This window comes from Lissotriton vulgaris, unplaced genomic scaffold (genome assembly GCF_964263255.1).
Source record: "Lissotriton vulgaris unplaced genomic scaffold, aLisVul1.2 SCAFFOLD_11050, whole genome shotgun sequence".
Taxonomy (NCBI): Eukaryota; Metazoa; Chordata; class Amphibia; order Caudata; family Salamandridae; genus Lissotriton; species Lissotriton vulgaris.
This window is the reverse complement of record NW_028242715.1, coordinates 33,125-46,729: the sequence shown is the minus strand read 5'-3', so window position 1 is coordinate 46,729 and position 13,605 is coordinate 33,125. Positions and strand designations below refer to the sequence as shown.

Genomic DNA, 13,605 nt, shown 5'->3' with positions numbered 1-13,605 from the left:
GTATGATGTATGAGTGAAAATGTAGGTGGATAAGTATTGTGTGGCTGGATGGATGCGTTGATGTGTGTATAGATTGGGGAATTAATTTTTAAGATGGACGTCGAAAATGTTGCATGGATGAATGATTGATGGATCGTTGAATATGTTGGACAAATGATGAGTGGATGGATAGAAGTGTGTATGTGTAAAGATGGATGTATGGATGGAAAGCTGAAAGTGTGGATGGATGTATTGTTAGTAGAATAAATGGTAGATGGATGTATTAATAAAAATGTTGCATGAATGATGGATGGATGTGTGCAAATGTAGATGGGTGTATGGATTGAAGGGTGGATGAGAAATGGATGGATGTATGGATGGAAAGATGCAAGTGTGGATGGATGAATAAAAGTGTGGATGAAAGGATGCATGAAAGGATAAAAGGGTGGACAGATGAAGGACGGATGGAAGAAAACATGGCTGGATGTATGGATGGATAAAAATTGCATGGATGAATGATGTATGTATGTGTGAAAAGGTGCTGTGGTGAATGATGGGTGGATGCGATGAATGATGTGTGGCTGGATGAAAGGGTATGCGTATTGATGTATAGATGATAGCATGGATGGATGAAGGATGTATGGATGGGAGGATGAAAGGCTAAATAAAAAGTTGTATGGATGGATGTGTGAAAAGGTAAGTTGATGAATGATAGTTGATGAAAGGGTGTGTGGATGGATGTATATTTGGGAGAATGAAATGTTAGATGGATGTATGGATGGAGAAAATGTTGCATGTATGAATGATGTATGAAAAGGTGGTGGGATGAATGATGGGTGGATGGATGAAAGTGTGGGCGTATGAGCATTATCACGGGAGTAGCATTTCCAATGAACGTTGGATATGTTTTTATGTCACCATTCTTTCACAAGGTATAAGACAGATGAATTTGCTACAGAACATAGAATGAGTGCATGTGGTGTAGCTTCTGTAAAAAAATAAAATAGTGGACAGTAACATTTTTGCATTTTGCTCAATTTGCTATAGAACATAGAATTATTGCATTTATTGTAGTCTTTTTAAAGTAAAATTGGCCATTAACATATCTTATGTACTCTGTAAATAATAATGCAAAGACAAGATAAAAAGCTTTATAACATTTATTTAAGTAAATATATTTAGTATTATTGTATGAAAGCAAATTAAACTTTAATTAAAATACTGTATTTTTAGCCTTTTTACAGAAACATAATTTGAATATCTTCTTTTTGTACTTCTATTTACAGTAAATTGTGTCATTTTTTACAACTCATGTATTTTTAGTATGTATCCGTTTTGAAATATGACATTAACATTTTTTGGCAAGTTAGGCATTAGAGCTTCTTGAATGTCGTCAATGTCGGGTGGTATATTGAAGAAGTCCAGTAGAATATTGTTATTTATTTCTACAGATTGTAAATTTTCGGCGTTATCAATATGTACATTTAGTGTACAGTGTTCCTGATTCGCAGTTTCTAGCCCATATATAGTCATATTTATTTCTTCTTCTGGTGGTTGTATTTTCTGTGAAGGAAAAAGAAGTTAGTTAATTTCATTTTTTTGAAGTTCTTTTATTTCTTTTCTTGTGTTGACCTATGGAAAAATTTCTTGTTATATGCAGGCTTAAATAATGTTAATAAGTAGTGAAGATAGTTTAAGAAAGGATAGATGTGAGTAAAGATAGTGAAAAGGTATAATATAGTGTGTATAATAGAGGATTAGAGACTGTTTTGTAATGTTATAGCTACTTTAGTAAAAATACGTATTAATAAATAGTGAGTAGTAGGTACTAGTTTTGTGTTTTAGAATAGTATTGTAAATAGTGATTATAGTTAATAGTGCAGTGTGAGTTGACTGAGTTATTAGTAGAGTGTGTATGATTTTTTTAGTGCATTGTTAATTATTGTTGGGAGTATTGAAGTTATTGGCGTAGTAGTATAAAGAGAATTAGAAAACGACAAAAAATTGTGTACTTAAGTGTTAGTATTAAAGTCATATTTGTAAGTGATAGTTGGGCATTATTAGTAAGTTATTTTGAAATAGTGAATGTTATTTTTCTGTAATAGTGTTTTTTATGGTGTGAGTAATAAAGAGAGGAGTTAAGATTGAGTAGTAGATTTATTAGTGGAGAGTATTAGTGAGTTTTATAGTAGTGTTTAGTAGAATACGTAGTATAGCTTAATCGATTTAGATAGAGAGTATTAGAAGAGAGAGTTTGAGTGAATTGTAATTAGTGAATATAGAGTTTGATAGTGTTTTAAAAAGTAAATAGTATAGATTGAGTAGTAGAGCAAGTTATTAATATTTTAATAATTTGTACTTACTTGAAATTGTGTATTTCTTGTTGTGTTTAACATTTTATTGCTGTTAAATTCATGCACTGTCAGGTGCGTCATCTTTATGTAGGATCCAATTTCTATGGGGAAGTCTGTGGCATCTCTCCAAAGAGTTATTTTTACTGAGTCCGTTGTATCTTTCACAGTTATTGATTTAAGTTTTGTATCTTGGCCAGCAATAATAATTGTTTTTGTTTCTTCTTCCTGTAAGACAAAATTGGTAATAGAAATTTGTTTATTATGTTACAGTGTTGGTGTGTAAGAGTGTGGGTGTTAAAGAGTGGGTGTGAGCGTGTTGTAGCAGAATGTGTGTGTTAAAGAGTGTGTGTGAAAGTGTGTGAGTGTGCGAAACAGTGTGCTCAAGAGTGTGTACGAAAGTTTTTTTTATGAGAGTCTGTCAAAGAGAGAGAGAGTCTGTCAAAGAGAGAGAGAGTCTGTCAAAGAGAGAGAGAGTCTGTCAAAGAGAGAGAGTCTGTCAAAGAGAGAGAGAGTCTGTCAAAGAGAGAGAGAGTCTGTCAAAGAGAGAGAGAGTCTGTCAAAGAGAGAGTCTGTCAAAGAGAGAGAGTCTGTCAAAGAGAGAGAGTCTGTCAAAGAGAGAGAGTCTGTCAAAGAGAGAGAGTCTGTCAAAGAGAGAGAGTCTGTCAAAGAGAGAAAGTCTGTCAGTCTGTCAAAGAGAGTCTGTCAAAGAGAGAGAGTCTGTCAAAGAGAGAGAGTCTGTCAAAGAGAGAGAGAGAGTCTGTCAAAGAGAGAGAGAGAGTCTGACAAAGAGAGAGAGAGTCTGACAAAGAGAGAGAGTCTGTCAAAGAGAGAGAGTCTGTCAAAGAGAGAGAGTTTGTCAAAGAGAGAGAGAGTGTCAAAGAGAGAGAGAGTCTGTCAAATAGAGAGAGTCTGTCAAAGAGAGAGTTTGTTAAAGAGAGAGAGTCTGTCAAAGAGAGAGAGTCTGTCAAAGAGAGAGTCTGTCAAAGAGAGAGAGTGTCTGTCAAAGAGAGAGAGTCTGTCAAAGAGAGAGAGTCTGTCAAAGAGAGAGAGAGTCTGTCAAAGAGAGAGAGTCTGTCAAAGAGAGAGAGTCTGTGAAAGAGAGAGAGTCTGTCAAAGAGAGAGAGTGTGTCAAAGAGAGAGAGAGTGTCAAAGAGAGAGTCTGTCAAAGAGAGAGAGAGTCTGTCAAAGAGAGAGAGTCTGTCAAAGAGAGAGAGTCTGTCAAAGAGAGAGAGTCTGTCAAAGAGTGAGAGTCTGTCAAAGCGGTAAGTATTGTGTGCAAGAGTTTTTGGTATATAGTGTGTGTGTCGAAGGGTGTGTGTGATAATTTTCTTTCTTTTTATAAGCTTACCTCTGCAATAGTCCCAGAAATGCTCATTAATGAGCGTAGTGAAGCTGCTTTAACTGTTTTTATAGGTGATATTGGTGGAGCAGGGGGTTGTAGGATATATTCTGCCTCCTGTATTATTTCTTGAGGTATAGATAAGGGCATCATGCGTGATAGTTTCGTTTGTTTCGTGATGATAATCACATTGTTTTTGGCTAAGAAATTGCGAATCATAATAGCTTGTCCTTCTTTAGTTTGCTGGTAAAATGGCTCATTGTAGCACGTTGCTTTAATGCAACTACTTTCATCAGCTAGAGCTAGATGATACATGACTTTGTTCTCTTGTTTAGCATTTGTATAGTTTGTTTTTGTCGAACATTTTATTACGTTGGCTCGGATTGTTTTTTGGTACGGTTTGTTGTCTTCATGTTTCATTTTTTTGAGGTCTTGTATGGAAATCATCTGAAACGAGAGAAAATGTTAGTACACATTCTGAACATAAATTTTTCCCCTTTTGCTATTACCTGTAATAAAATAGCATGTTAATGAAGTGGTTGCATTTTAAACTGCCACCCATAATGCTTTGTGATCACTATAATATGATTCTAATGTACCGTAGTGCATGATGTTGTCATTAGTATAGATGTGATCTAGTGTAGAATTGTAGTCTGTTGTGTATTGTTGTATTTTTTGCTGGCATTGAAATTGCTGCAGCATATATTCTAATAGTAAAGTTCTGTTTGGTGACATTTGTGTTAAATCTATATTGAAGTCTCCCATGATGACATATTTCGAATTTGGATACAAGTTAATTATGCTACTTAAAACTTGTAATAATGTCTGCAAAAGTACATGTGGTGGTTTGTACAGTATAATAAATAAGTATTCAGAATCATTAAGATGCTGAGTGATAAATAAAAAGTCAATTTCGTGTTGTGTTTGATATATTGGCGATAAAAGCATGTTTTTTTTGTAATAAATGGCAATACCATGCTTTGTGTGCTGGTTGTGAAATTTATCAAATAATACTAAGTGATATTGTTCTATTAAGAACGTATTCTTACCTGCTTTTCTAGTTGTGTTTATTTCAGTGAGGCATATAATATCACTGTTCATGATATTTTTGTCTGATTTAATAGCAGTGTAATTTCTTTGCAAGGACCGTATGTTATGGACAATTATATTACACTGTTGTCTATAGCTATCTAATTGTGCTACTGATATTTGTAATTGCATGTGTGTTCTTAAACGTGTCATTTCTTCATGTACTTTTGGATGTACAGCTATTTTGTCTTGCTGAAAGTTTCTAATGTATATGTTGTCTAAAGATTTAGCTCTGCTTAAAGCTACATAATGCAGATGATGTACTTTACTGTTGTTAAAGTGAATGTAAATGGGCTCAATTGTTTCTCCTTGTGTTCTATGTATAGTTCTTGCAGATTATTGTCGCAATGGGAATTGTTTGCGTATAATAGTTATAAATTTCTGTGTATATTGGAAATGCCATGTAATAGCATGAATGGGTGTCCAATGAGGCAAAACATTACTGTGATATATGTGTTTGTTTTCTTGTCTTGTTAATTTGCCTACTGTTTCTTTATCAAAATTAATCCAAATTACATTAGGGCTGTTATTGATAGTTTCTACAAATTCTACTATACCTGTTGCACCATTTGTTAAACCATAATTGACATTTATATTGTTAGTTAAATCATATCTTAATTGCAATGCAATATGTAATATTGATGGCAGGCTCATTGTTTTAGTAGGATCTGTGGGCAACTGTTGGAGTATTTTTTTTTTACTGCTTCACTTAAGTCTGCTGCAACTGTATCTATTGCTGTAGCTGTGTAAACTGGGTAATGGGTTATATGTTCTAATAAAACTGCATTATTTATGCTATTGACTTCATTGTTAGTTCCCATAATGTAAGGGATCGTTTTGCTAATGTTTTCAGGTGGCTCTATTTCTCGTGTTTTTATCTGTATAATATCTTCATTTGTTTGTTTCCCTTCTCTTAATCTGTTTAGTAGTTCAGCAAATGGCAAGTCATTTTGTTGTCTCATTATTTTAGTCAACTCAAATAATTTGAAATGTGTCTGCCATAAATTAGTACTTACTGGCCTATATGAATGTTTTGGGTTGTCAAATATGTATGGGTCAAAAACTGGCTTCAATTGGTAAAAGTCTCCAATTGCTAAAATAGATATTCCGCCAAAAGGGAGATCAGACATTTTTATCTCTTGCAATCTATTATGTATAGAGTTGAATACATTAGCCCCTACCATTGATATTTCATCAATTATTAGCAATTTAAGATGCATTAGCTGACCTTGTAGTGTGCTTCTATTCTCATGAGTTAGCTGTCTATGAGTTAGTGTTTGTGAAATAGGTATTTTAAAAGTACTATGTAGTGTTTTGCCTTGAATGTTATGTGCTGCTTTGCCGGTTGGAGCTGTAAGCAATACATATATGTTATCTGGGTTTTCTCCTGCTTTTGTATTGTAATAACGTACTAATGTTTGGTAAAGTGCTGTTATAAGGAAACTTTTGCCTACTCCTGCACCACCTGTACAAAATGTGTAGCATGGTGTTTCTTTTGTTTTAACCCAATGCAAATTATGATATATAAAGTTAAGTTGTTCTGCTGTTAGATTTTGCATTATACTATCATATTGTTCTTTTGGCATTATGTTATTGCTTAGTGCTTCTTCTCTACTTGTACTTCTAATCCCTAAATCAAATGATAGGTCATACAATGGGTTTTCATTATTTTGCACTTCATGGAATATGGTGTTATCTTCTTCTGTATCTATTGGTGGTAGCAATGTATCTAATATACTAGTTTCATTGCTATTAGTTGTTAGTTGTTTATTATGTTTATTATATTTATTATGGTTAGAATCAACTGCATTTTTAAGTTCTAGATAGCGTTCATAATAAGTTTCCTTGTTATTAATTATATTATGTTCATTTCGCCATGGGTAAAAAAGCATGAGCAATTCTCTATAGTAATTTTCGGAGTCATTTTTGATGTTAAATCTGCAATAGCGAATTACTCTTGCTTTTTTTCTTTTTATGGAGTTTGTTTCGTCTACTAAATTTATCTCAAGTTCTTCGTCATCTGAGCTATGAAAGTTATTTTCAATAAGGAAATTGTCATGGCCTGTTTCTTCTTTTCCTTCACATTTTTTCTTTTCATTATACATAGATGCATAGTCAGCTAATGTACATGTTTCTAATTTTACAGGGCGTTTGCTGTACCTCACTATAATATTATCATATTGTATTTTACAAGACTCATCTGGTAAAGAATTGATAGTTTCGATGTCTTTTAATAAGTATGTACGCTTTTCATTAGGACTTGTATTGATAAATACAAAAGATCTTGAACTTTTCCGTAAAGGAATTTGTAGTATTAGATATGCTGCTTCTTGGGCACTTATTTCTGTACAGTTTAAGAATTTGTTACCTATATGCTTAAGTTGTTCTTTAATACTTGGATTGGCATGTACTTCTTTAGCAGCTTGGGCAATTAATTTGCTCATTCCTCGCTGTGATTTACTAATGTATGAAACAATATACACAGCACATGCATATGCATCTAAGATGTATTGTATATCTATGTTTGCTTGCCATGCTTTCAAAATAGTTGGATTGTAGTTATTTATAAAGCATTCAGCTGGTGTCCTTTTCAAGAAAATAGTATTTTTTTCTATAATAGATTGTATACATAAAGTATATTGTTTTAGATCTATGTTCATTGAATGTAAAAACTGTTCAAAAGTATAATTTGAAAATTCTTGGCTGTTTATAGTTAGATGTATTAGTTCAATTTGCTGTAAGAGCTCGTTATTTGTTTTGTCTAGCTCTATTGGTTCTAGGATAAAAGTTTCAGGCATTGGATATCTGGGATAATGATATTTGCATGTTCTTTTATGTTTGATACGGCAGTTTTTGGTATGGCCGTGTCTTTGTAGAGGTAGTAAAGACTCTATATCTGGTTCTTGTGTTTTTGCACATGTAACATACTTATTTATGAAAGTAGTGACTTCATTTCTATCAGAAGTTTCATATAGTGGAGCATTTTCTATCCATATTATAGCATGTATATGTGGTGATCCCCGTTGTTGGAATTCCACTCTATAAAAGTAATCAATAATTTTGCCAATCGGATTACTTTCATGCAATAAAATAGAATTAAATAATTTCCTAACTTGGAAGTCAAAATGTCTTGCACATGTAATGGGATTTTGCTGTATTAATTGGCATTTTGTTTCCCATGACATATTTTTAAATTCTTCTTTTGTGCATTCTGGTCTCTTTTCTGTACGTAATAATATGTTAATTAAGTGATACCATTTCGTTTCTGCAGCAGATAAAGTTAAAAAAAATGTTGGTAATCCTAATTGTCTAATCATAGCAAAGAGGTCTTTTTTGCATTGCTCCCAATATGGTGGTGAACTACGGATAGTTTTAAGTATTTTGTATCCTTCATTATACTGTAAAATTGTATCTAATTTATTTTTTATGTCTTTGGCAGTTATAATGTTTCCATTATTAAAGTATTTCCTAAGAGATATAAATATTTTGCTCTGTAATTGTTTAATGTGTAATGTTTTTAATTTAAAGAAAAGATTAGTAACACACTTTGCTACTCTTAGATCATTACTTCTTACTTCTGATTGACAGATTGTGCTGTAATGTATTGGGGCATGCCTTTCTTTATTAGTTGGCCTTCGTTTTCCGCAAAATATAGTTGGGAATGCCAAATATTCAGAATCGTTGTCTTCATACAGGCCTCTTGGTGTGTTATATTCTGCAGGTGCTAAACTTAAAATATTATTTGTTTCTGTAGTAATAGTTTCATTATCTAACATAGTATCTAAATTTCCTGCTGGAATGTTGTCTGAGGAATCTGACATATAACTTGTATCTGAAGTCTCATCACAAGAATGTATATCTTGTGTTGTATAATCCCAATCTTTATTAATAGTGATTCCATATTCTTGAAACAAAGTGCTAGTAGTGGCTAAATATAAAGCTGCACGTTTAACTTTGTTTGGTCTAACATTTTCATAATGGGTATAAGATTTATAACTTAATTTTCTTTTTAATTTTATTGGAATTGTCATGTTATCATTAATTTGCCTTGGTAAAACAGTTACTGTTGTCATAACGTCTGCAGGTACATTTACTACTGCACCTGATAGAGATTTTTGGAATCCACGTGGTACTGTTCTAATTTGTAAAAAAGGTATTCTTGGTGATACTAATCTTTCTTCTAAGTTATGCAAGTGTAAGACTGCTGGGATATCAGGAAATGTCATCCCATTATATACTGAACATGGAGGTATTTTGTCTTTAGATATATATGTGTAACATGTTCTGCATATCTCATCTGTTCTGTATTTGCTAATGTTACATTCTATGAATTTAGCTCTCTTACTAATACTGTTTGTTTTTTGAAGACTTTGCTTATGCCATAGTTGATTGCAAATAGTGCAAGTGTACTCAGGGCCATATCGTATTTCTTCCTGAAATATCCTAATTATATCATTTGTTGTTTGACCTGCTATATCTCTATGATTAGGTTCATTCTCTTTGTTTTGTGTCCGTTTTCTTTTTCTATTACTGTTTATTTCTCGAATTTCTATATTGGTTGTTTGAATTAGTGATTCAACATCAGCTGTTAATGTGTTTATTATCTCAGTATTGTTAAGAGCTATGTGTGAAGCTAAATAACTGTCTTCTGTTACATGCAGTCTATTGTCTTGACTATTGCTGTTTTGTGTGTTTATTATTGTATTTTCTACTTGTAAGTTATTTGAAGGAATTTCCCCTAATGCATTTATAGATATATGTGTCGTATGAACATATATGCTTTTTCTAGACTTTACATTTCCTTGTTTATGATTCCGTTGTGTTTGCTGTAATCCTTTTTTGCTAATTGTTGTTATGTTCACTGTAGTTAAATCTAAAGTAATACTCTCAGAATTAGTAATTTGTTCTCTATTGCCTAACTTTAGGATGTATTCTATAATAAGATTAATAGAGTCAATTTGGATAGCAATACATGTTCCATTAGGATGTTGTATTGCATTTTCATTTTGGCTATGTGAATCAAATAGAGAGTATGTATGGATAGTTTTGAAGACTGAAATTATATATCTACCTATAGAGATCAATACACCAGTTTGTGAATTAATTGTAGAAGTTAATGCAGATATAAATTTACTATGTAAAGTTTGTGCTGATTTTGTTAGTTCTTCGCTAAAGCATTTTTTGAGCTTTGTAGAATAGATTATGTCATTGCTAACTTTGTAATTTGGTAACTTTAGAGGTTGCATACAATCTTGTTCATCAACAGAGTGCATTTCAGTGTACAAAGCATCTCCAAGATTCATAATACAGTGCAAGTCTACACTATCCCAAATATATGCTGGTTTACAGTAGTTCTTTAAAATAGCAAATATACTATTTTGAAGAGAATATGTATAGTGAATACTTTTATCACTATGTGTACTATGTGTATTATTTTCTTGTGGATGTGTGTTATGTAAAAAGGGAATTTCTTGTGGTGTTTGTGTTAAAATATTTGAATCTATATTGGTATTATTTGTGCTACTTTCCTTGTTGTGCAATGTGCTATTGTGTATATTATCATGAAGTAAACTGTCATTACTTCCAGTATTAAGTTTATATGTATTATAGTAATCACTTGAATATGTGTTTGTATGTAAATTACTTGTGTATATTGTTTGTTGTACATTTATGTGTGTGCTATTAATTACATTAGTAGAATATGTGTTGGTATTTAAATTACTTGCTGGTATTGTCTGTTGTACATTTATGTGTGTGCTATTAATATGTTGTCTTTCTGTGTTGCCCTTTAGTGTTTTCTTAAGTATACTTGCATATGTGTCAGTAGGAGTAATCTCTTGTGGTGTATTAGTATATTGTGTTGTGCTGATCTGCTTGCTGTTGTTTTTAGATAGATTATTAGGCCCTGTTGTAGTGAGAATTGCACAGGAATGTGTACTAGTACTAGGAGTATTATCTAAAGATGCTAATGGCTGTTCCTTATTCAAAAAATTTTTTTTTTTAGATTGACATCTCTGAATGATTTTTTGGGCATTTTCTATACGCATTTCAAATGCTTGTGTGAAAAAAATTTCACTAGCTTTAGTAGAATACACATAAATATTTTTCGGTGCTACTGCATTCTTATTTTTTTCATGAAGCACCATTGCTTTTTGAAGTGATTCTTTTTTAATCATACTTATTTGTATTGGAGTTAATTCATACGGTACACAATTCATGTTTGGTTTCTTTAGATAGTGTGCCAGATTTGTGATGTACTCTAGAAGTTTTTCAAATCTGAACTGTATAGTAATACAGGTTCCATTTGGGTGAGGCATTCCAGTGTTATCACGACTGTGTGAGTCAAATACAAAGTACGAATCATTTTTCTTAAAAATGGAAATAACATAAATTTCCATGCAAAGTATAACACCGGAGTTGTAATCAAGTGCAGGTTTTAATATTTGGTTGAGATTTGGAAACGAAGGGTCACATTGTTGTAATATGTCTCCATAATAAGGTTCTTTAAGTTTAAGAGAATAGATAGTAGTATTGTGTTCAATAAAATTTGGTAACTCATCTGGATGCCTAAGTTGTTCGCTATTAAGTAAATGCATATCTATATATAAAGCATCACCTAATTTCATAATGTAATGCAAGTCTTCTTTAGTCCATGTATGTGCATCTTTGTAATAGTTGTGTATAATTGCAAAAGTACTATTTGGCAAGCATTGATAACCTCTAGAATTGCATGTAAATTTGTCATGACCTTGATGATAATCTGCTGCTACTATTTGCATCTTAGCTAAGCTAATTTATTAAATAATTTGATATCGCTACAGTATTGCTAGTTTTTTTTGTTATACCTGAGTCTTTTTTATTATACCTGAGTCTTTTTTAGTTCTCTCTCTTATATAATATATATATATATATATATATATATATATATATATATATATATATATATATATATATATATATATATATATATATATATATATATATAGCTAATTTATATTTGTTTGGTAGTTAACTATAATCCAAGGCAATTAATTTAACACTATTTTTTGCTTTGTATTTTAGGTAGCAACTTTAGATGTATCTTTTTTACAATTGTAGTGATGTACTAGCTATAATTTATACTATTAGCGTATATATATATATATATATATATATATATTTGTATATATTTATATGTATATATATATATATAGTTATTTTACTGTTTTTAAATATATTTCAAGTTACAGGTTGATAACTTATTTCAAAAAGATACTTCTAATTGTATATATTTCCAAACAATTAGCAATTGTCTTCATAAAAGAAATAATTTACAATGTTAAGTATATAAATCTATATATAATTTTTGTTTAATAAATCATTATATATATGATTAGGTCTAGTTTTTTTATCTAAATCCACTCTATTGTTGTTTTTGACTTGTTTTATAGTTGGAGCTGGTAGCAAAACAAAGCAATTAGTTTTACTTTTCTCTTAACTAATTTTTTTTTCTTAACATTAATGTTACCTATGTAAATCTTCTATATGATATTTCCTAATTATAAGTATATACAATATATATATATATATATATATATATATATATATATATATATATATATATATATATATATATATATATATATATGTGTGTGTGTGTGTTGATATATGTGTCTTATTTTTTCCTTGCTATCTATACTTACAAGTGAATACAGAAGCAAAATAGATACTTTTACCGTGATGATGTTTTCACTGATGATGTTGTGTCAAACAATTATGAACGTCTGATCTTATTCAATCAATTGGCAATCTAAGGAAGAATGAAAACAAGCATTAATCTTGAGTTTACATATTAATATAATAAAAGTGGCTCGATACTCCTAATCATTGTTAGTATATAAAAAAATGTTAACAATTTTTTTTTTTATTTTAATTAATTACTAGTATTAAATAGTGTATACAGTAAGTTATATTTAATACGATATAGTGTATTGTATTGTATGTTGATATAGGAGTGCATGTGTAAAGAGTGCATGTGTAATGAGTGGCAAACGTATATGTATAAAGGCATATGTGTAGAAATTGTGTGTACAAAGTGTATATGTAGTACATACTTTAAGACTATGTGTAGAAGTTGTATGTGTAGTATGTGTGTGGACTGAGTGATGAAGCATATTAGTAGTCGTAAATCGAGTATTAGAAGTGTATGTAGTATAGAGTAACTAGTAAAGTATAGTAGTAAGGAGGATAAAGTGAGCAAGATAGAGAGAGATGGAGGGCAGGAAGAAGAGATGGAAATAAAGAGGGGTGGATAGGCAAGATTGAGAGTAGTGGAAAGATGAAGAGAAAGATAAAGTAGGAAAGATAATGAAAAGAGAGAAGTATGATAAGGAAGAAAGAGGATATAGAGGTGTAGAAAGGAAGGTAGAAAAAAAGATAGAAATGTAAATTACACAATGTGAATCTTATTAGAAGTTGTAAAGAGTGTATTAGAAGCATTGTTTGTAATTTTAAGCAAGTACAAAAGAATAGGAGAGGCAGGGAGATTAAGGAATACTTAGTCCCCTGTTAAATCTAAATAAACAAGAGAAGAGACGTTAAATAAGTCTCAAATTGCCACAGAGACTGAGTGATGCAACTGGGGAATTGCACACTCACTTTAGGTGGAAAAGAAAGCCCTCACACACCGACCTAGTCAGTGTCATGCTTCATCATTGGGCCCCACCAAAGAGGCCGAATGCCTCTTTGGTGTGCTACGACGCCAGAAGACTGCGGAGCTGGTTGTGTGAAAAAGGCATGTTGTGAGTTTTATAATTAAAAGTGCCTAATGTGTAAGTACAATTCTATAATTCTTGATGCTTAGTA

The 13,605-nt window shown here is 31.6% G+C and overlaps 1 protein-coding gene across 1 annotated transcript; it reads right to left on the bottom strand.

Moving 5' to 3' along the window:
• Nucleotides 1-1,281: 1,281 nt before the first annotated feature.
• On the bottom strand, nt 1,282-12,550 carry LOC147668863 (uncharacterized). Its single transcript, XM_086948389.1, has 4 exons — nt 12,477-12,550; nt 3,682-4,119; nt 2,343-2,558; nt 1,282-1,542 (listed from the first exon to the last, which is right to left on the bottom strand). Exons 2-4 carry the CDS (start codon nt 4,117-4,119, stop codon nt 1,282-1,284), a joined length of 915 nt encoding a protein of 304 aa, XP_086804515.1. The 5' UTR covers nt 12,477-12,550.
• Nucleotides 12,551-13,605: the final 1,055 nt, after the last annotated feature.

Excerpts from the sequence above, each read along its gene's own strand:
- LOC147668863 (XM_086948389.1), bottom strand. The coding sequence starts at position 4,119 with ATGATTTCCATACAAGACCTCAAAAAAATGAAACATGAAGACAACAAA. Across the intron at positions 2,559-3,681 it reads TTTCTGGGACTATTGCAGAG|GAAGAAGAAACAAAAACAAT; the intron begins GTAAGCTTATAA and ends TTTGTCTTACAG. Across the intron at positions 1,543-2,342 it reads CAAGAAATACACAATTTCAA|AAAATACAACCACCAGAAGA; the intron begins GTAAGTACAAAT and ends TTTCCTTCACAG.